Source organism: Nesoenas mayeri (genome assembly GCF_963082525.1).
Source record: "Nesoenas mayeri genome assembly, chromosome: 17".
In the NCBI taxonomy this organism is placed as follows: domain Eukaryota; kingdom Metazoa; phylum Chordata; class Aves; order Columbiformes; family Columbidae; genus Nesoenas; species Nesoenas mayeri.
Window position 1 is genome coordinate 9,798,169 of NC_137565.1, and position 23,534 is coordinate 9,821,702.

Below are 23,534 nucleotides of genomic sequence, written 5' to 3' on the forward strand. Positions count from 1 at the left end.
AATCATCGAAACGCAGAACTGTTTTGGTTGGAAGAGTCCAACCATTGTCTCGTTGTGTATTTGAAAAGCAAACTCACTAAGAGAAACTTTGCAATAGCTGCACTACTGTCTTACTGATAATGCAGCACGTTAAGCTTAAGAAAAAAATGTGAAATGTTTGTTTCATTCTGCAAGTAAACAGCTTGTAATACTGGTATTCAGCCTCATTAGAGATCAGGGAAAAAAATCAAAACAAAACATTTTATTCAGCAGATCATGCAAGTCCTTCCTTGTCCCCACACAGACCTCGCCAACCACAGGCTTTGGGAAACCAGGGACTCTGCAGTTTCCATGTGAACCAGGGACACGGGTGCTGGGGACTCGCTCCCCAACAGCTCCGCACACCCCACCAAGCAAATTCCTTAAACTGGCGTTGAAAAGAATTTCTGCTCCTTATTGGCAACAACTAAGATTAATCGGGTGCTTCCAAATGAGCTACTCCCCTCACTGCACGGATTTTCCTTCTGCCGCCCCACGGAAACGCCGAATTTCATTGTGGATAGAAGAATGATGAGGGTGTTTTGAAATACACCCTGCCTGACAGGGCGGCGTGCGTGGGGCACTGGAATTTCACAGACCCCGCTGGTCCCTCACCGCCGTGCCAAGCGGCCGCGGGCCGGGCAGCGGGGCCGGTCCTGTCAGAGCCCGGGAACACGGAGGCGTTCGGCTGCAGGCGGGCGCTGCCAGTGACACCTCCCCGAGCCTCTAAGTTACTCCGTGCAAACGTGTGCAGAAGGCGGAGAGCCCGCCGAACGCGCTGACGAAGCCGCCCGCCATGGCCGCCAGTGCCGGGCTCGGCCCGAAGCGCTGAGGGGCCGCGCGCGCCCCGCCGCTTCCCGCCCTTTTTTCCCCCCGCGCCTTCCCCGCAGCCGCGGGTCCGCGGCGGCACGTCCCCTGCCCGCCGCGGGGCGGGGCTGTCCCCGTCCCCATCGCTGTCCCCGCTGCCGCCCGGTGCCCCGCGCCCGGCACATGGCGCGCACCACGTCCCGCCGCCGCCGCCGCTCCCGGCGACCGCCTCCCCTGCAGGGCTGCCCGCCGAGAGTGCCTGCGGGCCCTCGGGGCGCCCAGAGCCTCTCCTCACCCACTGCAGCGCTCGCAAGGTGAGACGACGGATCCGGCGGATTAGCCCACGCCGGGAACACGCCACCAAACGGGGGAAAGCGCGACCCCGCCACAGCCGCCCGCCTTTCCCAGTCAGGCGCCGCGCGGGGGAGCCCCGGCGCGCGCGCCCGCCGCCGCGCCTGCGCGCGGGCCATTAAATGGGTGCGGGGCGGGCAGCGGAAGGCCCCGGCTACGGCGGCTGAGGAGAGACAGAGTCGGGCGAATCGGGAGCGGGCGCGCGAGCCAGCGCGGAGGGGCCGGAGCCGCGGAGCGGAGGCGGGCGGGGGACGGCGCCGGCCCGGGCCGCGGGGGCTCGCCAGGGGGCGAGCGCGGCGCTGGGCGCCGGCGGGGGGGGCGGGCAGGGGCCGGTGGCCGGGAGCAGGAAACGCCGCAGGCGGCGGTAAGGCCTTCAGCGGAGCGCCGTCGGGAGACCCGCCGCCGGCGCGGTGAGTGCGGCTGCCGGGGCGCGGGGCTCGGGGTGGCGGCGGCGGGGCCGCCGAGCAGGTGAGGATCCGCTGAGTCACCTGCCCCGCCGCCGGCCGGCCCTTCGGCTTCGGGGTCGGGGCCTGGGCCGCGCTGTCCCCGCCGCCACGCGTGTGGCTGCGGGCCCCGCGGGGGGAGGGGAGGGTTGGGGCGCTCGGCACCGCGGTCCGGCCGTGCCCACGGGGACCTCCGTTGTGCCGGAGCTGCCGAGGAGCCGGGCGGCTGCTCCGGGGCGTGAGGCGGGTCTGGCCGGGCGGCGGGAGCGGGGAGCGCTTCGGTGAGAGCGGAGCGGGGGAGCTACAAGTAGGAGGGGAAAAAAAAGAAGTCGCTGTTAGGGAACGTGTTCCTTATCTGTTTTATCTGAGCACGAACTAGGCTTGGGCTGGAAGGAAAGTGCACCCGCTAGAAATGTCTGTCTCGGTCTGACTGCTTGGTTTTGCTTTAATCAGGTCCGTGGTCAAAGGCTTTGAAGCAATCATGGATAAAAGAGGAGGCATAACAGAAACTGAAAATGGTGATGCTTTCCTGGAGCTGAACAGAATTACGACGAAATACCCACATCGTTACACAAAGGTTCGCTCTCTCCCCTTTCTGCTCAAAGTTGTGTGCAGAGCTGCTGGCCACAGGAGTGAGTGGGAGGCAGCGGTTCTGTGGGAGGGCAGCAGTGAAGGCTGTAAAGCCTTTGCCTGGATTAGGGTTTGCAGGGTGGTATAAAATGAGCAATTTGTTAAATGTGATGTAGCCATGCAGTCCTGTCTGTGATATACTTTTGATATCCACCACCTTATTTTAATACCTGAGCACCTCACAGCATGTGCTGTGGAGGTTATGGTGGAGACTGAAGCATGTTGTTCTACCAGATTTCTCAGGCGCTCGCACTTCATAGTTCTAGTTCTACTTTCCACAATGTTTCTTTAAGGAGTTGACCAAAATGTTTCCTTACAGTAGATGCCACTTCCTTGGAACATATAGCACACTAGATCTTATCAGGAGCTTTAATGTGTTTATTAAGATGCCTTTTGTAACATTAGAATTGCTCACATTTGCCTGCTGGAAGCCTAAGTGCTTATGAATCCAACTAATGCTTAGTGTTGAAATACAGGTGCTTTTTTAAGCTGTGTTACCCAAATACATGCAGGAGTGGAAGAACCATAGCTAAATAGCTTGGAAATAAAGATTCTGTCAGAACTAAGTGAGTTTGATGTATTGTGGGGTTTGAGGTTCAAATCTTGTTTGGGATTTTGGTGCCTGTGCTGAAATAGGCTTCTAGAAGGAGCCTGTAATGGTGGCTGATTTCCTCATTGCTGAAAGCTGTGGGAACAGGTGGTCATTGCTTTGTGGAAATCTATTGAGATACTTCACAACAAATGGCCTGAAGAGTGGAACAGAGTGAGACAATGTGCTGTTGCTGACTGTGTTATCTTACTTGAGGAATTCTGAACTGTTAGCTGAAGCTAGGTTGTTTTTCAAAAGAAAAAAAGGTTATCATTGTGGCTCTGTTCTGTTGAGATAGTAGAGCTAGGTTATTTCTAACTAGACATCAACAACAAACAAAGTACCTCAGAACTGGTGAGACTTACATGGGAATAGTAAGGCTTCCTGATTTTTCTCTAGCTGCTTGGAAAATATGTGCACTTTGCCTCCTAAAAGGCAAAGGATATTATTGTTCAGACCTTGTTTTTCAATTAACTATAATGTGAAGGAGAGGAGCTATCTTTGAAGTTTTGCAGCTGGAAAAGCAGTTCAGTGTTGCCCAGCTCCTCTCAAGAGTGGTAACTGACTGCAGCCTCACATTCTGTTTGGGTTTTTTGGGCAGTGCTTAGCTAATGTTGGCACTAGCTGTGCACTGAAATGGATGCATTTGTAGCTTAGGTTTTGTTAATTCAGTAGCTGTAGTTTCTGGTCAGGATGAAGTTGCAGGGCTAGTGCCACAAGGCATCTAGTCTTGTTTATCTGCTGGTTTCCAAGGAGTCTAATATCAAGAACTGCCAGAAATCAATCTGTATTTAAAATATCTTGTGTCATGTGTATGTGGTGGTTTTGTTAGTGTTTTGTTTAGTTTTTTTCCAAGTAGCATCTTAAATATAGCTGGTTTAAAGTGCTCATGTAATCAACATTGTAAGCCGTTTTCACATTATCCAATTTCCTACTAATTAGGGATGGGAGGAACACTGTTTCAGGATGTGCTGCTGATTCGAAGAGGGGACTGTTTTCCTTTAACAGTTCAAATTCATTTACTGTGAGTAGGAAAACAATTGGCTTGTAGTATGAATCCTTCTAAACTGTTTGAGTAAAACTGTTTAACAGCTAAACACACTTTTCCCCCACCCACTTAAAAGCATTAGTCTGTGAATTGAACAAAAGGCCCAAACCCACACTCTGGAAGTAGCAGAGTTAATCTCCTCTATTTTGAGAGTGTGTTGTAGTTCAAGTTGTGTCTTCTCTAATTCTTCGGAAGCGGTTGCTCCAAGGGTGCACAGCTAATGGGCAAAAGCCAAGAAGCAATTCAAATTTTCCTCACTTCAGTGGAGGAATTGCTATAGGATCTGACTGAGGGTCTGTGGACTCCCTCTCGTGGCCAGCAAAGCAGCCCATTTCCAGTCCGGTGGTGGACAGAGCTGTTAGTACTTGTGCGATCTGCATCAGGCTATGACAGCGTTACAGCTCTGGTACTCCTTGTAGATCAGGGTTTATTCTGGGAAGCTGTGGGCAGCGGGGCCAGGCTCCCTCCCTTTAGTGGAACTCTTTTTGCTGAGGACTAGCACGAGGTGATGCTTGGATGTTTGTGCACACATTAGGGTTTTGTCCAGCTACCAAGTTGCCATCTGAGAACTTTCAAGTATGAAGCTCACATAGCTAATGAACTGACGTTAATCACATGGAGATAATGATGTAAAAGCTTTAGAGGATATTGTATTATTGGGAGAAAAGTGAAGATATTTCCTTCTTCAGCGTGGCTGATGTGTGGTGCCTGCTGCTCAGATCTCTTTATCCTCCAGCTGCCCCTTGATTTCTGCAGTTCTGAATTGATTTAGTACAGTTGGGTGTGAGGCAGATTGAAGAAAGGTAATCTAGGGAGAACAAGTAAGTTTAATTAGAAATATGTATCTTGACTGCAGCCAAGTGATCCAAAACACTGATGATCACACCATTAATAACACTTTTTAAATGTGGCAAACTGCATTGGTTACTAGTCTGCCTCAAATAACTACCTGCTCGGGGTGTGCAATAGTAAACTAAGACCTGTATTTAAAAGCTGGTAGAAAGTGGGAAAACTGAAGTAATCGTTCAGCACTGATCTGGTGTTGGGTAGAGTGGGTAATTGTTAACATGCATTTGGATATGTTGGATTTGGTGGTGGTCAGAAATGGCAAGCTGGTCTGGAATTTCCAGATCTACGCTGTTGTGGTAATGCTGAATCTTGTATAGCATCGAACGTAGAAATTTTCATTCCTTCTTGGGAACTTACTAACTCCAGTATCAGTGATGTCAGTCTTGTTTGGAAGTTGAATTGTCCAGGGAAGTGAATAGGTAAATGTGCATTATAATAAATAGCCTTTGAAGTGTTAACAAGGGCTGAACCTGACCTAGTAAAGCTTAGTGCTTCAGGTAAGTTTTTGCTCAGTGGCCACTGGTAGAAGAACTGTCTAATGTCAGCTTTTCACTGCAGTATTTCACAGGAAATGAAACAACATATCAGGAAACTTGGGTTGTCAAATTAAAGCACTAAATTGAGTAGTCATCTGGAAAACATATTTTTGGGTCACTTGAATCTTGCTGGGGTGAGAACTGGATCTAATTTCTTGCTTTGTTTCTAGGAGGAACTGCTGGATATTAAGGAGCGTCCCTACTCTAAGCAAAGACCTTCTTGTCTTTCTGAAAAATATGACAGGTATTTTCTTGATTATACAAGAACTATATATAGTTCTTTCAGAATGAAAGTTGCAAAAATAAATTCTTAGGGAAGGAGTGCACTTATGTTGATGCAGGAGCTCAGTGTGTGACAGTGCTTTCAGCAGTACTAATTACTAAGACAGGCTTAGTGCTCTAGCTGGGGGTTTTGTGCTGTGAGCAAAGATTACAACAGGAGATCCAGCAGAAAATAACTTCACACAAGTCCTACAGCCTGGCAGGAAAAACTACCAAGACTAGAGCTGGCTGTATAGCAGGGACTGACTAGATCGTGTTGCAACAAGCTGATGTGCTGGCTGGATTACTCTACCTCATTTAAAAATGAAGGTGAGGGTGTTCTTGGCTTGTGTTTGTCAGCTTGCTGAACAGCACCATCTTTACTTTTCAGATCAATTTATTGTACAAGATTGCAGTAAAACTTTCTAAATGCTTAAGAACAGTGGCATTTGATCTACTTGAGTTATTTTTCTGTGTACCAGGCAAACTCCAGCAATAACTAGTGGGACAACTGGTCTGTATGTTGTCTCTTTTATAAGCTGATGCTGCGTATTAAACTTCCTTACTGTTACAGAATGGATCCAGAACACCACATATAAGGTAATAAAGTATAGTAAGGCAAAGATTTATAAGTTAGATATGAAAGATGTGTTTGACTTTACAGATTGCTAGTCAACGAATTGTAGGCTTTCAGCAGCAGTGCTGTGAATCATTTGTCTACAAGTAGTAAACAAACTTGCAATTTTATTTTCCTAGCGATGGTGTCTGGGATCCAGAGAAGTGGCATGCGTCTTTGTATCCAAGTTCAGGAAGAACTTCACCAGTGGAAAGCTTTAAAAAAGATCTGGATTCAGATCGGACTTCTCTTATGCGTAGGATAGTAGGTAAGTTAATTCCTGTAGCGCTAGGCTCAACTGAACATAGGCAGCTGGCAAAACCTTTCCTTTGTGATGACACAAATGAGACCAAAAGTCTCTCTGAAAATTGTCTGACTGCATAAAATAAGTATTCTGATAATGTATCTAAGATCAGACTTAGGTAGCAGTCAGTTGTTATGTAGCAAGAATAGTAGGATATAATAGTAAATACATATGTAATAATGCAAGTGCAGGGGACAGTTTGAGACACAGTACTTAAATCTATAGTGGGAAAGCAAGTGCTTCCCCAGAGGCAGCAACGATTCCTCAATATCCAACTGTAAACTTATTTTATTGTGGTGGTCTCGGCTAGATTAGCTTTGCAGAAATAAATCATGAGTGTTTTACTTCAAAAAGCTTTGGGATAGCAGCAAGGCTGTGGATCAGAAGGCTGTTATTATACAGGTAACTAGCTTGTATTGACTAATACATTAAATTAAATGCTTTTTGTGTGATCTTTGACTTGTAGATCCAAGAGAGCGAGTGAAAGAAGATGACTTGGATGTAGTCTTAAGTCCACAAAGGCGAAGCTTTGGAGGTGGCTGTCACGTAACTGCAGCTATTAGCTCACGTCGAGCAGGGAGCCCGTTAGAAAAGGAGAACGATGGTGTCCGTGTTATTGGTGGCCGTAGGATTGGCAGTGGAAGAATTATCTCTTCTCGCAACTTTGATAAAGACCACCGGGGTGGTGAAAAAGACTTACGTGATTCTAGAGATGTGAGAGACCGAGATCGCGACAGGGACTACAAAGATAAACGCTTCAGGGTTTGTTCTTTTCCTTAAATCAGTTTTTGGACATTTTGCACTAAAAGCAACAGGGGCAGGTTAACTGCAGATAGCAGTTAAGTGTTCTGTGCAAACAGGCTGCTTTTTTCTTAAAGCACCTTTGTTTTGAAGAGTGAGCACTCAGTGCTTCAAAACTGTTTTCAATCCTGAGGGCTCAGCTGGGATGCATCTAATACTGTTTGTCTTACAAATCTCCCCTGTGGAGACTTAATAGCAAGATATTCAAAATTCTAAGCGTCCGTTCATAGTTCTTGACCTAGCAGTTGTCAGTAAGTGTTGACTTTAACCTCAGCAGATGGAAGCTTTCCATGCTTTCAGGTATTTATGTATTTAAAAAGGAGGAACTGCTAGCCTGCCTCTCGGATACAGACCTGAGTTCATACAGGCACTTGCAGACCAGTAGCCTTCAGTGTAATAAAGCAGAAATCCAGCCATGAGAGATTATAAAATGTGAAAGCTTACTGAGTGTGCATGTAAACCTTAAAAAAATCAAAACAAAAAACCAAATACCAAGCACAAAAACAAACAACAAAGCCTAGTGTGAAAAGGTTGTTATTTACTTTGGAGGTCAGGGAGGAATCTTAATGAAACAGCTTTTAATGGTTAATGTTTTTAATATCCCACTTCAGAGGGAGTTTGGTGACAGCAAACGGGTCTTTGGGGAGCGAAGGAGGAATGACTCCTACACTGAAGAGGAGCCTGAGTGGTTCTCTGCTGGTCCTACAAGTCAGTCTGAAACCATTGAGCTCACGGGCTTTGATGATAAAATTTTGGAGGAGGATCACAAAGGGAGAAAACGTACAAGACGACGTACAGCCTCACTAAAAGAAGGTAATGGCAAATTTGGCAAGCTTCACTTGTCTGCTAGTATGGCATATTGCTGGATATAGAGCTGTGTGTTATAGATCCAGGCAAGTGTAAAGAATAATGTAGTTAATCAATCTTAAACTTGTATAGCTCTTGGTCATGCTGAAGCACAAGGTGTAAGGCCCATGGTTGATCTTTCAGACTGCAGAAACCTTTAAGTGATAAAATACAATTTTTTTGAGAAGACAAGAGTGAGAGGCTTGTATGGATGTTGAATGATACCAGAAATTTGTAGGCTATTGAAAGGATCTTGTCCATTTGTATATCCTGCTGAGAGCTAAAGGCTTGGTTTAAGCTAAGCTAATGCTCTGAGCTACTTGAAATATTTTTTCTTATACCAGCATTAAGCTTGGTGTGATGTAACATCTGACCTATTCTGTGTGCTTCCGGGTTGATCAAGGTGCTGTTGTTTATGCATGATTCAGTGGCAATTCTGATTTGCTTGGAGTAGGTAGCCTGAACTAGAGAATAGAAGCTCTGTGCTAGAGTTCTAGTGGGTCCAAGTTGTGGCCAACTGCAGCCAGCACAATGTAACTGATGAAACATCACATAGGTGGCCAGATTGCTTTGGTCTTGTGCTTCGAATTCCCAGACAAATGCCTTGGCTGTGAGACACCCTTCCTGCAGGAAACAGTCAAGCTCAGTGACTCTGCAATCACTTGGTTTTTCTTTTTAAGGGATAGAATGCAATGGTGGAGTGGCAGAAGAGGATGAAGTACAAGCTGCCCTTGCCAATGAAACTCCAGCAGATCAAGAAGTCCCTAGGGAAGCCGTCTTACAAGAACCAGCTCCAGGAGAGTTTGACTTCAATGAGTTCTTTAACTTGGATAAAAGTGTTCCTGGCCTGGCTTCGGTGAGTGTTTAACGCTGGCTGTGCTCACAAGAAGCATTTTTGCTGCTGCTGCTGCACTCAGTGAAATCTAGAACTTCTTTCTTTGTGGAAGCTGTTAATGCAGTGTATAAGTCTAAGATGAATTTGCAGAGATTTAGCTGTGGAGTGTTAGGATGTTGCTTTTAAAATTGTTATCTTTGGGACTGGCTCACACAGAGAAAGTGTATGAGGCAAAGTAGCTCACTGTTTTTTATGCTCTTTTGATCATTACTTGGAAACTCAAAATTAGCATCCCAGATGGATCTTCTTTGGAAGCATTACAGATAGTTCAGAGGAGATTCACTCCACAAATTTAGTATAGCTGAAAATAGCTTTTTGCAGCTAAGCCTGGGAATTGCAGTAAATGGGCATTGTGCACAAGCTTCCTGGGAGGCAGTGAGCCTGGAGACACCTGGTGAACACTGTCCCTGAGACAGAGTTGTGTTGGTATCAATGCCTGGAGTGTGGCTGAAAGGACATCTGTCTACAGGTTTGAATCCTTTAGACCGATTACTACTGAGCTGGAAAATCAAACATAGCCTATGAATTTAGTCACAGGCATGTTTAAACATTATTGGTAGGACTAGTAGATACTCCATGTAGCCCAAGTCATATTTGAGATGCTGCTGGTACCTCAGAGCTGGTAACAAGACTATGAAGAAAAAGACTGATGCTTGTACCACAAGTTGCTTCCAATAGTGGATTTTTTTTATTTACCTCTAGCCATGATTTGGTGGGGATTTGGGTGCGTCTGTTGGTAGTGTGCAGTTCCTCAACACCTGATCTCTAGAGGTAATGGTGGGTGGTTGTGTTTGTCTTTAGTCTGAAAGCCCTAACTGGCCTGTATCTTAGCATACTCTTCACCACTAGAAGGGGTAAGCGGGTCCAGACTGTACTGACTGAGCATGGGCCAAATTCATAAACTGCTGGTGTTTCTATTCTGACCTCCATTACCAGGACAAACAGCTGTTCTTGATTATTCTAGATGGTATAACTGGTTAGTAGCTAGAATTTGAGTCAAAGGGCCTTAGTGTTGTAGGAAGGTAAATGTGTTTAAGAAAAAAGTATTCTAACAGCAAAGAAATAGACATGATATACAGTTTAGAAACACTTTGGTTTTTTTTTTTTTTAAAGAAAATCAAATCCTGACCTAGTGCTTAGGATGGAAAAGCTGCTTGCATTAAAAATGACTCATCATACAGTGGCAGTAATTTGACAAATACATAGTGGAGAGTTTGTTCTCCCTATAGAAGATGTAAATGATGTGTCTTTAGATTTGACAGTCTGATTTTAAGCATATCTGCTGATGAAACTTCAGTGGCAGATGTTACAATTTGTGACAAAAGCAAGTTTCAGACTAGCTGGAGTATATAGTAATATTCTTTGTACTGGTGATATGTCTGTGACAAGTGTTAGAGGAGATTTGTACATTTTCTGATATAACTGCCTAATGCTTGTAACATGTTAGTATTGATCCATTTGGTTTTAATTGTTTGAATCGATCTTGGTTTTGCTGTTGTAACTAGTGTTGAGTGCCTCTTGTTTTGGAGAAAACAGCTTTTCTGGCAGAACAAAGCTGTTATTCCATTTGTCTAAAAGTAAGCTTGCTGCATGGTGGAACTGCATCTGTGCCTATTGAGCAGGCTTTTAACTGGATACTATCTTGGAAGACAGCAAGAGCTTTAGCTTGAGTTAAATTTTATAATGCCCTGTTTTAAATATTCATCGTGATTAGCGAAAGAGTAAACAGTCAGTAACCTGTAGTGACGTCTGACAGAGCAGCTCTCTGAAGTAGTGCTGAGCGACCTCAGTGCTGCCTGGAGCGGCACGGTGCCACCTGCCAGTACTTTGCTCATGACACAGACTCTGACCTGAAGAACGCAGCCTCCTTCTTAGTCCAGAAAGGGTTCAGCATGTAAAGTGCAAGTGAGTCACCCTTCTCCTCCAGCCCTTGTGGGACGGACACTCGTAAGTTAGGGAGTCCTTGCACTTCACTCCATGTACTGTCCTTGGCCAGTGCTGGGACTGGGTCGAATCATGATTGCAAAAAATACAACGGTTTGGAGCATTCCTTCTGTACAGTGACAGGGACCAGCCTTGGGCCAGCTGGCTGTCCGAATTACCAGTTGTTAGAATTTGTTCTAATTCTTGTGGCTAAATGCCTTTTTTTTTTTTTTACACATGCACTTCAAAGCAGCAGAATAGTGTAGTTAATGTCTTTAGATGCTCTCATATGCTGCTTCAGTTCTAGTTTTACTCTGAACAAATATTTGGTATAAATAAAAGATGTATGTTGGGTTATGCCAACTGACTACACAAACACTGTTATATTGAAAGAAAAATAACCAGTTCAAAGCTTCTAAACTCTGGGAGCAGCATCTAGCTGTCTGTAGCAGAAGAATCTTGTTGCACAGTAAAGCTTCTCAAAGACCTTGCTGATCTTGCGTCTAAGATTGTTTTGTTTTTCCCCTCTAATCTAGATGATAGAGGATGTGCTGGGGGAAGGTTCTGTGTCTGCCAGCAGGTTCAGCAGGTGGTTTTCTAATCCGAGTCGTTCTGGAAGTCGGTCAAGCAGCTTGAGATCTACACCACATGAGGAACTGGAGAGGCTAGCAGGTAAGACTAGAGGCCAGTCCAGGGTCAGATAACCTCCTTCCACATTCCTTCCTACTCATTCAATAAGAATATGGCAGATAAAAGCTTTAGGATGGTGAATTCTCCTGCAGTTTAAGCACTTGGCATTCTTTTGGAGGCTCTTAGAGTAAGCAGCTGTAAGTTCATTTTTTGTGAATGTTCTTGTCATGCTTCTGATGACTTTTTCCAGCTGATCCTTGGGCAAGGGGTGTGAGGCGTAACTTTTCAGTGACGTATTGAAGTTGGTTACCAGTGTATGTTCATCTTGAGACATTGGGTTGGTAAACTGATGTAGCAGTGCTCCTGGTTTTGCTGTTTCAGGTCTAGAACAAGCCATTCTCTCCCCTGGCCAGAACTCTGGAAACTACTTTGCTCCCATTCCATTGGAAGACCACTCTGAAAACAAAGTGGACATCCTAGAAATGCTACAGAAAGCCAAAGTGGACTTAAAACCTCTTCTCTCAAGTCTTTCAGCCAACAAGGAAAAGCTTAGAGAGAGCAGTAAGTGCCTCAGATATTGTTGAGTTCTTGTGATGCAGTATCTCAAGGCAAGAGGCTTGGTGTTCTGGAAACCTTAACTGCCAGGTTCAGGAGTAGGAAGTATTATAGGTTTACTTATGAAAACCCAATATTCAGCAAATCTCAGTTGTGTCAATCATCACTGGTTCTTTTCATCCTGATCACAGGATGACATCAGGGCTATCAGACTGCTTTACTGGCCAGTAATAATTGGAAGTTAAGATGATGCAAGTCTTGATCCAAGTTTCCAGCTTTGTCTATGGCCTTTATCTTAAGTTTTTGATATTGGAAGCTGGTGCTGTCAGCTCTGAAACCATGTAGCATTTAAACTCTGGCTTTACCAAAAACTTGGTGTAAGTCATTCTTGTAAGCATCTGTAATGGATCACATTGATCCATTAAGCATCAGTATCTAAAAAGATGAACAGTGGCTCGAGAATGTACTTTTTTTCAAGTGCATATGGTAAACTGGAACTTCTCAGGACCATTGCTAGTGCTTGAAGCACAGTGCTCTGTGTTCAGTGCATTAAGTAAATAATTAACATAGAGGTACAACATAAGAGATTTGTCTTGGTTATGACGACTTGGCTACAATCACAGAATCCAGGGAACTTACTCTGTTGGAATTCACTTTTGCTAGTGGCAGCTGCTCTAAACAGAGTTCAGGGCTGGCTACAAACTTACATCCAAGGGCACCTCCAGATTAGGGATTTGCATGTTTGGGCCCATAGCATGCACGGAGGGTACCAAATGCATGTGTTCTTTGAAATCTCAAGGTCTCATTCCAAATTGGTGTCTCTTTGGCAAGCAGCATGTATTGCCATGTAAACTGGACCGAACAAAAAGTAATGCTACTCTGATTTGTGAGGTGTCATCCAAGCATTGCAAATATTCTTAAGCATCCAGGCTGGAAGTAGGGAATGTTTGCTAACATGTGGATAACTTTTTCTTAATTTGACTTAAAGAACTGCAAGTCTTTTCTGTGTTCTGCTTATTCTGACTTTCCTACTAAAAGCTTTCTAAACTTTGATCCTCACAAACCAAGGATGAAGAAAAAAAAGTTGTGGGGATGTTTCCACTTGTTCAAAAGTACCTGATATGGGTTCTGTATTCCCATAAAATGCTGTACAGTTCAAGTGTTGTGGAGCTTTCAGTTCAATTCTTTTCCACCAACATCATATTTTTTTCTCATGTTCCATACTGCATGTCTGCATCATTTTTTTTTCCACCTTCTTGCCCAAATTTCCAGTCAATCTTATTTCTTTGGGCCAACATCTGCTACAGCAGCCCATCGCATGCTCCTGTCTCTTCTTCCTTTTCTCTTATGGTATCATACCTTGTGATGTGTGTTAGCTGGACTATAAAGCATGTCTAGCCTTGATGTCAGGCACTGATAGATATTTTTATATAAATACACAGGGAAAAAGTACTGCCTAATAACACTTGTACCTTACTCTGGTTGTGCCAGTAAAATCTTTCTATAGTGGCTTTATTTCTGAGAAAAAAATCTACTTCAAACTTTATGCACACAAAACTAAGTGTGTAACTGAGTCTCCAAAGTATCTAAATGTTCCAGGTATGTATTATCTCTACTTACGATAGCTTCAGACAATTTGACATTGCTTATACTGGCTGTAAGACCATCTGGTCTCCTGGACTACAAGATAAATGGGACCTTCCTAATTGAAAAAGAACAAACTCAGCTGTTAGAGAAATATTTTCCATTAAAAGCAGGTAAAGTTATAAAACGTAGTGATGACACGTCTTGCAGGATAAATGGAAGCTAGTGAGAAATTCTCAGTTGAAACCTAAACAGGTTCTTGTGGACTCTTGCATGCCTGTAGTTGCAAGTGGCAATATTTCTAATCTGGAGATTAGAATATCAGTGTAAACACAGGTCAGGTGTGGTTTGATACTGGTGTGAGTATTGGAAGATAGGTTTTTGGCTGTTCCTTGTTTTCAGACAGCTCTTATTCAACACCTGCACAAAGAATTATTGGCTCACTTGTAAACAGAGAACCATGGTTTACCAGAATTTCTCCTGTATTTCTCAGCACATTCAGGAGTTGTACTTTCAGTGGAAGAAGTTGAAGCTGGGCTAAAAGGCCTGAAAGTGGATCAGGAGGGAAAAATTGCTACTCCATTCATGGCTGAGCAAATGGAAGAAGCATTGAATGTCGCTGGCTCCAGGCAGATCAAGAAAGATGGAGATATGACTGCATTTAACAAACTGGTCAGCAGTATGAAAGCAAGTGGGACTCTGCCTTCCCAGCCCAAAGTCAATGTAAGTAGCAGACACCTGGTTCTTCTGAACTGTGCAAGACATGGGTTATGAACTGCAAACCCCTTACATGACACCTCTAACGTGAGCCAGGACTGGATGTGGTGGCACAGTATTAAATACAGGCTTATATTTAGAATATGGTTACTTGGAGGGGAAAGTAAGGGAGGTGCTTTGGTAATTTCCCCCTAGAAGTCAGGCTTTTTCCGGTTTGGAGGGTTGGTTTCATGTTAAGCTTCTGAAAACCACAGCACTCTTAATACTAACTGAGAAATCTAATAATTGCCAGCTTGAAAGTGGACCTATGTGAATATCTAATAGGATTGATTAATATCTAGACTTGAAGCCTATGAATACTGGCAAAAAAAAACCCCGCAACCCTGTATGATGAAAAGGCTGAATCTTCTGCTATAGTGGCTAAGATTCTCCTACACTTTGAACTCATGTCTCTTCTTATTAAAAGCAAACCTATTTGTAGAAAAGGTACTGTCTGTATAAGAGACATCAGTCCACTCTTTCTGGAAGACTTGCCAGTATTAGTTTAAACGCTGCCTCAGTGCTGCTATTAAAAGACACCTCTGTTAAAACGTTTGTAGCATGGGTACAGCTAACGCTTCCCTGGACCTCAGAGGTCTTGTTTTAGTGACTGCTTTTAAGAGAGGTGTGTCTGTGCACAACTTAAACTTGTTTTTTAAAATCATTTGTACTAAGGTAAAACTGAACTGAATATTTGTTAGCTGAAAGATTAATATTAAACAACAGATGACACTAAGCTTTAGACTGGAAGAGATTGTGGTATGAAATTTCATCCTGCTGCTAACTGCCTAAAGAGTCTGCGTGACCCAGAAACTATCAATAACTACTGCTGGCACCATCAAACACTTCTAACAACTGAGTGAGTTCAAAGCATGTGGTTTTCCTGCCAGACTATACCCAAGGACTTTTAGCCTCATCCTGCTTTGCTGAAAGATAGTGAAGAATGTAAATTTGCCCTCTGAAGAATTTGCAGACTGATTTCACGCTTAAATAGAGACTTACACTTCTTGCCATCCATTTACAATGACATGTAGCTTTTAATTGAAGAATATATTAAGTAATTCCTCTAATATACAAACACTTTTCAGTTTGTGCAGTTTCACTTGACCGCTTGGCTCCAGTTTTACACAATTATATAAATGAATATATCTCAGTGAAACTTGAGTAAGGCACATTGAACTACCTCCCTGCAGTTAGCACTAGGTGTTGTCTTAGCTAGGGAAGATCTGTGGGCCAGCTCAGCCCTTTACTTTGCCAGAGTTTTATTTGGCTGTTGTGTAAACCAATGGCTCTAACAGAACAGGTGAAATGATTTCTGTCACCAAGATAAATGTGAATTAGCTATTAAGTTTGCTGCTTGTATTTACATCTTTCTTAAAATATTTTCATTTTCTTAGCAGAGCCTTGAGAGCCACTTAATGTCACCTCCAGAGATGGCGGGCCAGCCTCTGTCCAAGAATATTCTGCAGGTACTTCTGGGGAATTGGGTGGGGAGGGAGTGCTTAAAAGCATATCCCCAATAGAAAAACAAACAAACAAAACCCTTGAAAATCAGACATTTAAGGCAACTGTAAGAATCAGTAATCAGACATGACTCCCTATAGATAAACAGAATTATTCACTAGTTCAGCTTGCTTAAAAATTTGTCCTGTTGTGCTGTTTCCCATAATTACAACTTGAAAACAAAGAAGCTGGCTAAGTGCCTAATTCTAAGGGAAATCCAGAATTGGTGTATCTAGTTGCACAAGTCCACCTTGTTTCTTTAACTTGCTATAAATAGTGTAGCCTGTAGTGCAGTTGAATGAGCTCATTTGTATAAAGTGATCACATTCTGAACATTCTTTCATTATTTATTCTTAGGAACTTCTTGGTCCACCCATTACCAGACCTGCTTCATCAAATGTCCTTAGTGGCCTGATAGGTGGTTTGGAACCTGCAGCCTCTTTACTGACGCAGAGAGCACCTTCTCCTCCTATTCCACCTGTGTTTCCAACTCGTGCTGCTTCTGCAGATTACCTGCGCCACAGAATATCTTCGCCCATTGGTGAGACTGGTCGCAAAACAGTGTTATTGTTTTTCTTCTTTATTACTTGAGTTTGTTGTAAATAATGCTTTACAGAACAATAAGAACTTCCTGGCGTTTGGTGGGTGACTTGGTGTAGACTTAAGGGATGAGCTGGGAGTCTTCACAAGGAATCCTTAATTCCATGTGGAACTGTTTAACTTTGGGATGCATATTGTATATATTAAAAGAAACTTGGTCCTTTTAAATACAACTGTTGAATGTTCTTTAGGTTTTGGACAAGGTTCTCAGCAAATGCTGGGTGATCCATTTCCAGGTGTAAGGAAGCCCATGAGTCCAGTTACTGCACAGGTAAGATTAAATGTTTTTTGCTTAAAGTTTTTATATTGTGTGGTCTAGAGCTAACTTGTGGAAACACGTACTTCAGTTACATTCAGATGTTTATGCTTAATTAAGTTCACTCAGTGTAAGGATACAAAGTCTAATTTAGCACAGTCTCAAAGCCTCATTGAAGTTGGATCCATCTTAGTGTACTTGTCAAGTACAAGATACCTTTAAAACTTGTGTGTGTCAAAAAGCAGATGGCTGTTGGGTGGCAGACACTTTGAAGACAATAGTAGCTATAGCAGGAAATCTTCATAGGCCAAATACAAGCTTTGACTGAATATGGTTTTTTTTTCTGTTCAACTCTACTTTAGATGAGTCCCCTGGAAATACAACAAGCTGCATTAGAGGGACTAACGTTACCACACGACTTAGCCATACAGGCAGCGAACTTCTATCAGCATGGCTTTGGCAAACCACAAATGGACAAAAGCAGAGATGGCTACAGAAACAGGTGAGTATCTGACTGCCAGCTGATCTTCTTAATGTGTTTTCACTGGAGATTAGTACAGTGACTCAAGCTTTTACTGGTTCTTGGCAATCCTGCCTCCCTTTCATTGCCGAGAGTAGAGCTGCTTCTCACTAACCTCCTGTCCGTTAACAGGCAGCAACGAATGACTAAATCACCTGCGCCAGGACACAGAGGGAATGCGTCTTCTCCAGCCCCTGCAGCATCCATTACTAGCATGGTCAGTACCTGATGTATTATGACTGCAGGAAATCTGTAAGAGTCAGCAGTAACTAGGTTATAGTGATTGTAATCAATGGGAGAAAGGGAGGCCATAGAGGAGTTAATCATGTTCACATTATAACTGCGATGGCATGTTACAAGAGTGAATTACACTTCATACTTGGCTGTCTTGCAAAGTGATGACATTCAGTTTTTTCTGACCACTAGTTTTGTTCAGATCCATCAGGCCTGAGTTAATACAGGTAAGGCAGCTCTGTAGGAACTCCTGTTGAGCTCCTGTTCTGAACCAACAGCAAAGGTGAAACAGCTGTAATTTAAAATACAGAGCCTCTATTTTTTCAAGCCTGTTAAGGTACATTTTGAGAGTATCTGCAGGTTTTAGAGGTATCAGACTTCTGCAAAAGCTCAAGAGAAGTGCTTAAACTATAGATTAAATCTATGAAATGAGGTGAAGCCATGGCTGATTTGAAAGAGCATTAAAGGGAAAGGATATGCTAGAATTGGTGTCCACCCACAACTAAGATAGTGTGGCCTAGCTAATGAGCACTGAGTAAGGCCTTGCATCTCACTGTGTTCTCTGCAGCTGTCTCCTTCCTTCACACCTACCTCGGTCATTCGCAAGATGTATGAGAGCAAGGAAAAAAGCAAAGAGGAGCCAGTTTCTGGGAAAATGAAAGTCAATGATGGGAAAGATGAAAATCAGAGGCCAAATGAAGGTATTGTAATGGCTTTAAATTAAAACATATGAATGAGATTTGAAATAGAATCAAAGAGCTTCAGTACATAATATGCCCAAGCTAACTTTAGACATTCCTGATTTGTGGAAAAGAGGGTGTAGAAATCAGCCTGTAACAAGAGGAAGGGTTAGAGCTATGGAGGGGATACACTTCCAAGTGCAGTCTTCCAGCAGTGCTGGGTTTAAATCCATTTTTTTTTTCCTTACATGTCAGTTTGTGAGCAATAGTGACACTTAAGAGGCCTGGACTGTTTCTTTGCAACTGGTCTTGATGAACAAGCATATTAACAATAACACTTCCGTCTCTCTCTACACCAGTAATTGAATACAAGCAACTTATAGCCCTCTCGAGACACCTTAACTGAACAAAGCTGAGACCAATTAAGCTCTTTAAAATGTAGCAGATCCAGGAAGCATTTTGTCACCCTGACTGATGTAAGTGGCTATTAAAAGGAAATGCTTGATACCAATTGCCTGACCCAGTAAAACTAACCTGCCTAATTGCTATGACATTGCACTTGAGCACTGGTAACTGCAGAGGTAGCTTGCTGTTCCTATTATGCAGTTGACTTTTTTCCTTTTAGCACTCCCAACTATTGCTGTTACCTCAACTGGTAGCAGATTACTCTAAGATATTTTAGGCCATGTCTAACTGATCTAGATGGTCAGTGGAAGTAGATTCTTGAGGTGTTCTAGTGTTCCAAATCTTGCTAAGCAGATGTCAGATATAGAAGGTTGCTGATAACCCCCAGACACATCTAAACTGAAAAAACACTTAAGGCTAGATTACTGGCACTACTCCAACTCCCAATTAAAGGATCCTCCCTAGACAAGATTTTATACCTCCTGTCTCATTTGGGACTGACTCATCCATGCTACTAGTTCAAAATTTCTAAGAAAGAGGAAAAGAATAAGAATTAAAGGTGGAGTTACTACTGATTCTGACCTAATTTAAGCTTCTTGTCAAGGGATTTCAGTGGAACATACTCCTCATTAATGTTTTGAAATAATTTGGCCAAGAGCATCCAGGACAAACAGATGCTTACTATTAAATATATGACTAAAGTTCGACTAGTCCTGGAATCTGGGTATCAAATCCAGTTATTAGCTTTAATTTTCATTAGTGTAATCTAGCTGTGGACGATAATAGCTGTATTCAATTCTAGCTACAGATAACCTACTGTCTAGTTCTGTGGAGAATGCAGATCAAGAAACTTTGCCCACCTTAGGTACCAAACTACCTGCACTGCAACGCTCCACATGTTCCACACCTCTTACCCAAGCAAATCGTTGCACCAAAGAGCAAGACTACAGGCCTAAGTCAACTGGTAGAAAGACTCCTACAATGGCCTCCCCAGTGCCAGGAAGCCCTTTTCTTCGTCCTGTTCATCAAGTACCCCTTGTTCCCCATGTACCCATTGTGCGACCTGCTCATCAACTGCATCCAGGATTGGTCCAGAGAATGCTGGCACAGGGGGTTCATCCACAGCATCTTCCTCTACTGCAAGCAGGTAATCCATACTTTTTTTTTCCTGTAAGTTAATGCATGTTCTCTGTAAGACTGACTTTGTGTCAGGAACAGCACAAACTAGTACTTATTACTGGTAATGTTTATTACATTAAAACTTACCTTTAAAATGAGGCAATAAATTCCAACCCATCTAAATATAGAAATGTTTGTTTTGCTTTAAGTTCCTTATGCTTATTAGGTCTGAAGTTTCCTCCCTCTTATTCAACAGGAATGCTTCCTCCTGGAGTGGATCTGTCTCACCTGCAGGGAATATCTGCTCCCATCCTTGGCCAACCTTTTTATCCACTACCAACAGCCAGCCATCACATCTTAAACCCACGCTCTGGGACACCTTTGCAGCTTGCAATGATGCAACAGCAACTACAACGATCAGGTAGGATAACAATTAAAACAAGAGTGTGAGTTTTAGAACACTGTCTAGCCAGGTATTAGACTTGCTGGCCTGTTTCAATATACTGGTCTAAAAGGAAGCTACTTTGGCAATTTAAATATTCATTCATCACTAATTTTGTGTGGGTATCAGAGCAGTTTTGGCCAGGCTCTTATACCAGAAGACAGTGTAAGTGAAGCATTCAGTTTCAGGATATACGTTGCTATTGACAGATCTGCCCCTCGCAACACACCTGTGGTCTTTCTGTCCTTGCTGGCTCAGAGGTCACCCATCTATCTTAAATAAAATGCTATTTGATGCTGGTATTCCAATTAAAACCTGCATGATATTGTGTCCAGAACTGGCAGTGTCTGGCCATTAATGGAAGTACTAATTAGTGAATAAATGTAGGGTCTGGATTTCCTGGGGCTACTAGAGTAAAAGCTACACTTGGCACTCCTGCCTTATCGGGTGGTTGCTCTGGGGCAGATCCTGGTGGCCAGTGAATGTATTACTCCATCTCTAACAGCTTTACATTTTGCAGGCACTGGAGCACAGGGATCACCTGCTGGTGCACAGACAACCCCTCAGAATGTGCTGCCTCGGACTGGATTATCTCACGGGCACACACCGCTCGACCATCGCCCCAGCCAGAGAAGTGGCTCTCCCATCGGCCTTGCAAAATGGTTTGGTTCAGATGTCTTGCAGCAGCCTCTCCCTTCCATGCCATCCAAAGTCATCAGTGTAGATGAACTGGAATACCGGCAGTGAACAGTGACCGCTGGGTGGGACACTTGTGATTCTTTAGACTGGATAAAAATGTCCATAGTCAGGACTTCACCTCTGTTTGTTTTTTGGGGCTTTTATTTTTAGCACTCTGTGCAAAAATTTCTTTTTGAGAGACTAAAGCACATGGCACCTGTCCTGGTCTCATGTCTGCATCAAGACTAAAGGATCCATTATGGCTTGAATAGTGAAGCCTGAAGAAATTTAGATGCAAGACAAAGCCAGTTTAATCCTGGAAGTGTCTATTTTTTGTTTTTGTAAGATATGTGAATGAAGTGCTGATATTCTCTAGTGTAGAGGTAGCAGCTATGGGTTCCTCCTGCAGAAAACTAAATGTATAGACCCTTGTGTACAGACTTGTGTATAAACAATCTTTTGTATATATACACATAGAATAGCCTTTTTGAATCTATACAGCTGTACATAAGAGTAGCTGACAACAGTTGAGCTTTAGTTGTGCCTATGGTTTGGATCTTTCTCCATTGTATGTGTGGGACTTTCTTTAAGATTAAAGTTGCATATCCTAAGTGTGAGTGAACAGGATAATGTTGCTTTGCCTTTTCTTGCTCATCTCCTCTAGGTCTCCCTCTCACATTCTTCTGTCACATACTGTGCACTCAGTGTAGCTAAAGTGTCAAAGTCAAAAGCCCACGTCTTGCTGTCTGTATAACAAAGGTCTGTTTCCTTCTGTGTATGACTCTTGCCACCAAATGAGAGAATAGCTTAGTCTTCAAACAGCCTTGAGGATGGGACCTGGTACATGAATGATAAAGCCAGATCTTCAGTCTGCCATAAGCAGAGACTATAGGTACCTGCTGGTTGTAGTTCAAGAGGGCTGGTGCTGGTCCTTGTTTAGCTGCAAGATTTCCCTTGTTTTAATCTTTCAAACCAGTCACTAAAGGTCATCAAAATGGAGCCTTTAAATCCTCACCCTTCAACTCCGCAGTCATAGCTATGGTATGTTCTATACTGCTTTCCGTTCTACTGAGAGAAGGGAGTCCCAAGAACTCTTTAGCGTGTGTCTACTGATGCCATTACTGTGAAACCTGCCTTTGGAGTTTTGTTCTGCAGCTTGAAAGGGGGAGGATGGGGTAGTTTTGTGATCTTACTGTGTATATTTGGTTTTAAAATACTATGTTCCTTTTAAGCCTGTTTCACTTTCCTGAACAGTTACGTGTTCTCTTCCATCCTTCTACTGCATGGTCCTCACTTCACTTTCTCACTTGCGTTGAGTCTAGTACTGCTGTCATGTCTATCTAGCTTAGGCCATTGTGCTTTTAAAAAAGGTGAAAGCAAAACCAGAATTGTCATGGACTTGCTTTTTCTTGGGTCTCACTGAATGCAAAACCAGCAGCAGCAGAAAAAAAAATCATCACTTGACTGTATTATAACAATTGCCAGCATGCTGTGGTGGGTTTGTTTCAGTCCAGCAGAGACAATGTTATACAGAAATAGCAAGCTGAAATCTGCGATGTGGAATCTGTTGGGGGTCACCCATACTTCTTAGTGGTTGTTCCTAAAACAATCTGTGTAAAACATGCAATCACCAGCTTGTCCTTGTAAGATTGTTTTCATACTTTTTTTAACTTGACACTTTCCCAGTAACATTCTGTAAATAAAGTTGATTCTACCAGCTGTCTGTATCAACTGCTCTTTAACTACTATACTGTCAGCATATCAATTAATTTTTTGCATTGTGCTTGTAAGCTAAAACCTGCAAAAAAATTCAGTATATACCCCTTGAGGGGGAGAGGAATGGTCTGCTTTGAAGGTAACTGGCCTTACTGAAGATATGTAATGGAATTGTTGCATTTACTTGGTTTTTGTCCAGCCATGGTTAAGCATAATGAGATTCCAATGTACTGAAAGAACTTGTAAAACTAAACCAGCTCTAAAGAAACAGCGGAGGTTCACGATTTGTGGCTGCTGCTCTGCCCCCTTCCCATCAGGGCTGCTAACCCCAGCCCAGCTGCAGGAGTTCTGCTCACTTACCTAGGAACCTACTTCTAAGCTTAAAAAAATATCAGGGAAAATGTTTCCTTATGAAGCTGAGTAGTAACCACTGTCCTAAGGATTTAGTGCTTGAATGGGTATCTGAAAACACTGTACTTCTCTTTTTTCATATGCAAAAGAACATGAGGGAGCATTTTTGATACATAGCAGGAGGGCAAATGCTAGAGGCAGAGCATGCCACAAGCTTTTTGCTCATGTTATATTACAGCTCTAACTTTATTAATTTATATTAACAAGCACTAGAAGCACTGCTTTTGGAGCAGCCTGCTTCTCTTGTGTGACAAATTTGACTTCTCTAAGCAGGAAGTTCTTGTAAGAAAACTTCAAAGCTTCCAGTCACTAGCACAGTAGAACACAAGCATCTAGTTTATTTCCACTTGTATAAATAACAGAAAAAGTGACTGTTTTTGAGCAGAACCCACCATCTTTTCCCCAACTGCAGGACTATTAATAGCCTTGAAGTATTCAAACAAGTACAGATTAAGGCAGCCAGAGCTAGAACTGTCTGTCCTCTAGCCTTGTTTCATAAGATACAATTCTCCAGCCTCTACTTCTCAT

The 23,534-nt window shown here is 43.2% G+C and overlaps 2 protein-coding genes across 6 annotated transcripts in view; one reads left to right on the forward strand and one right to left on the reverse strand.

Moving 5' to 3' along the window:
* SFI1 (SFI1 centrin binding protein) overlaps positions 1-2,102 on the reverse strand; it is a gene marked incomplete at its 5' end in the record, with an annotated part of 28,287 nt that extends 26,185 nt beyond the window's left edge. The window contains 2 exons of the mRNA XM_080354985.1: positions 1,009-1,920; positions 2,023-2,102. Coding sequence (XP_080211111.1) covers positions 1,009-1,920; positions 2,023-2,102 — 992 coding nt within the window. The remainder of the gene's footprint in view (positions 1-1,008; positions 1,921-2,022) is intronic.
* On the forward strand, positions 1,490-22,599 carry EIF4ENIF1 (eukaryotic translation initiation factor 4E nuclear import factor 1). 5 transcript variants are annotated; one of them, XM_080355115.1, is made up of 19 exons: positions 1,490-1,586; positions 2,073-2,196; positions 5,442-5,515; positions 6,289-6,416; positions 6,919-7,214; positions 7,865-8,066; positions 8,780-8,955; positions 11,454-11,589; positions 11,929-12,108; positions 14,180-14,409; positions 15,840-15,911; positions 16,303-16,486; positions 16,737-16,816; positions 17,164-17,303; positions 17,454-17,538; positions 18,124-18,256; positions 19,443-19,787; positions 20,016-20,180; positions 20,722-22,599. In XM_080355115.1, the coding sequence occupies exons 2-19, from the start codon at positions 2,101-2,103 to the stop codon at positions 20,946-20,948; spliced, it is 2,949 nt and encodes a 982-aa protein (XP_080211241.1). In that variant the 5' UTR covers positions 1,490-1,586; positions 2,073-2,100; the 3' UTR covers positions 20,949-22,599. The 5 variants fall into 5 exon arrangements, with proteins under 5 accessions (XP_080211241.1, XP_080211243.1, XP_080211245.1 ...); XM_080355117.1 differs by having other exon boundaries at positions 19,506-19,787; XM_080355119.1 differs by having other exon boundaries at positions 19,725-19,787.
* The last annotated feature ends 935 nt before the right edge of the window (positions 22,600-23,534 follow it).

Coding starts and splice junctions, on each gene's coding strand:
- EIF4ENIF1 (XM_080355115.1), top strand. CDS start 2,101: ATGGATAAAAGAGGAGGCATAACAGAAACTGAAAATGGTGATGCTTTC. Junction 8,067..8,779: donor TACAGCCTCACTAAAAGAAG/GTAATGGCAAAT, acceptor TTTCTTTTTAAG/GGATAGAATGCAATGGTGGA. Junction 12,109..14,179: donor GGAAAAGCTTAGAGAGAGCA/GTAAGTGCCTCA, acceptor TGTATTTCTCAG/CACATTCAGGAGTTGTACTT.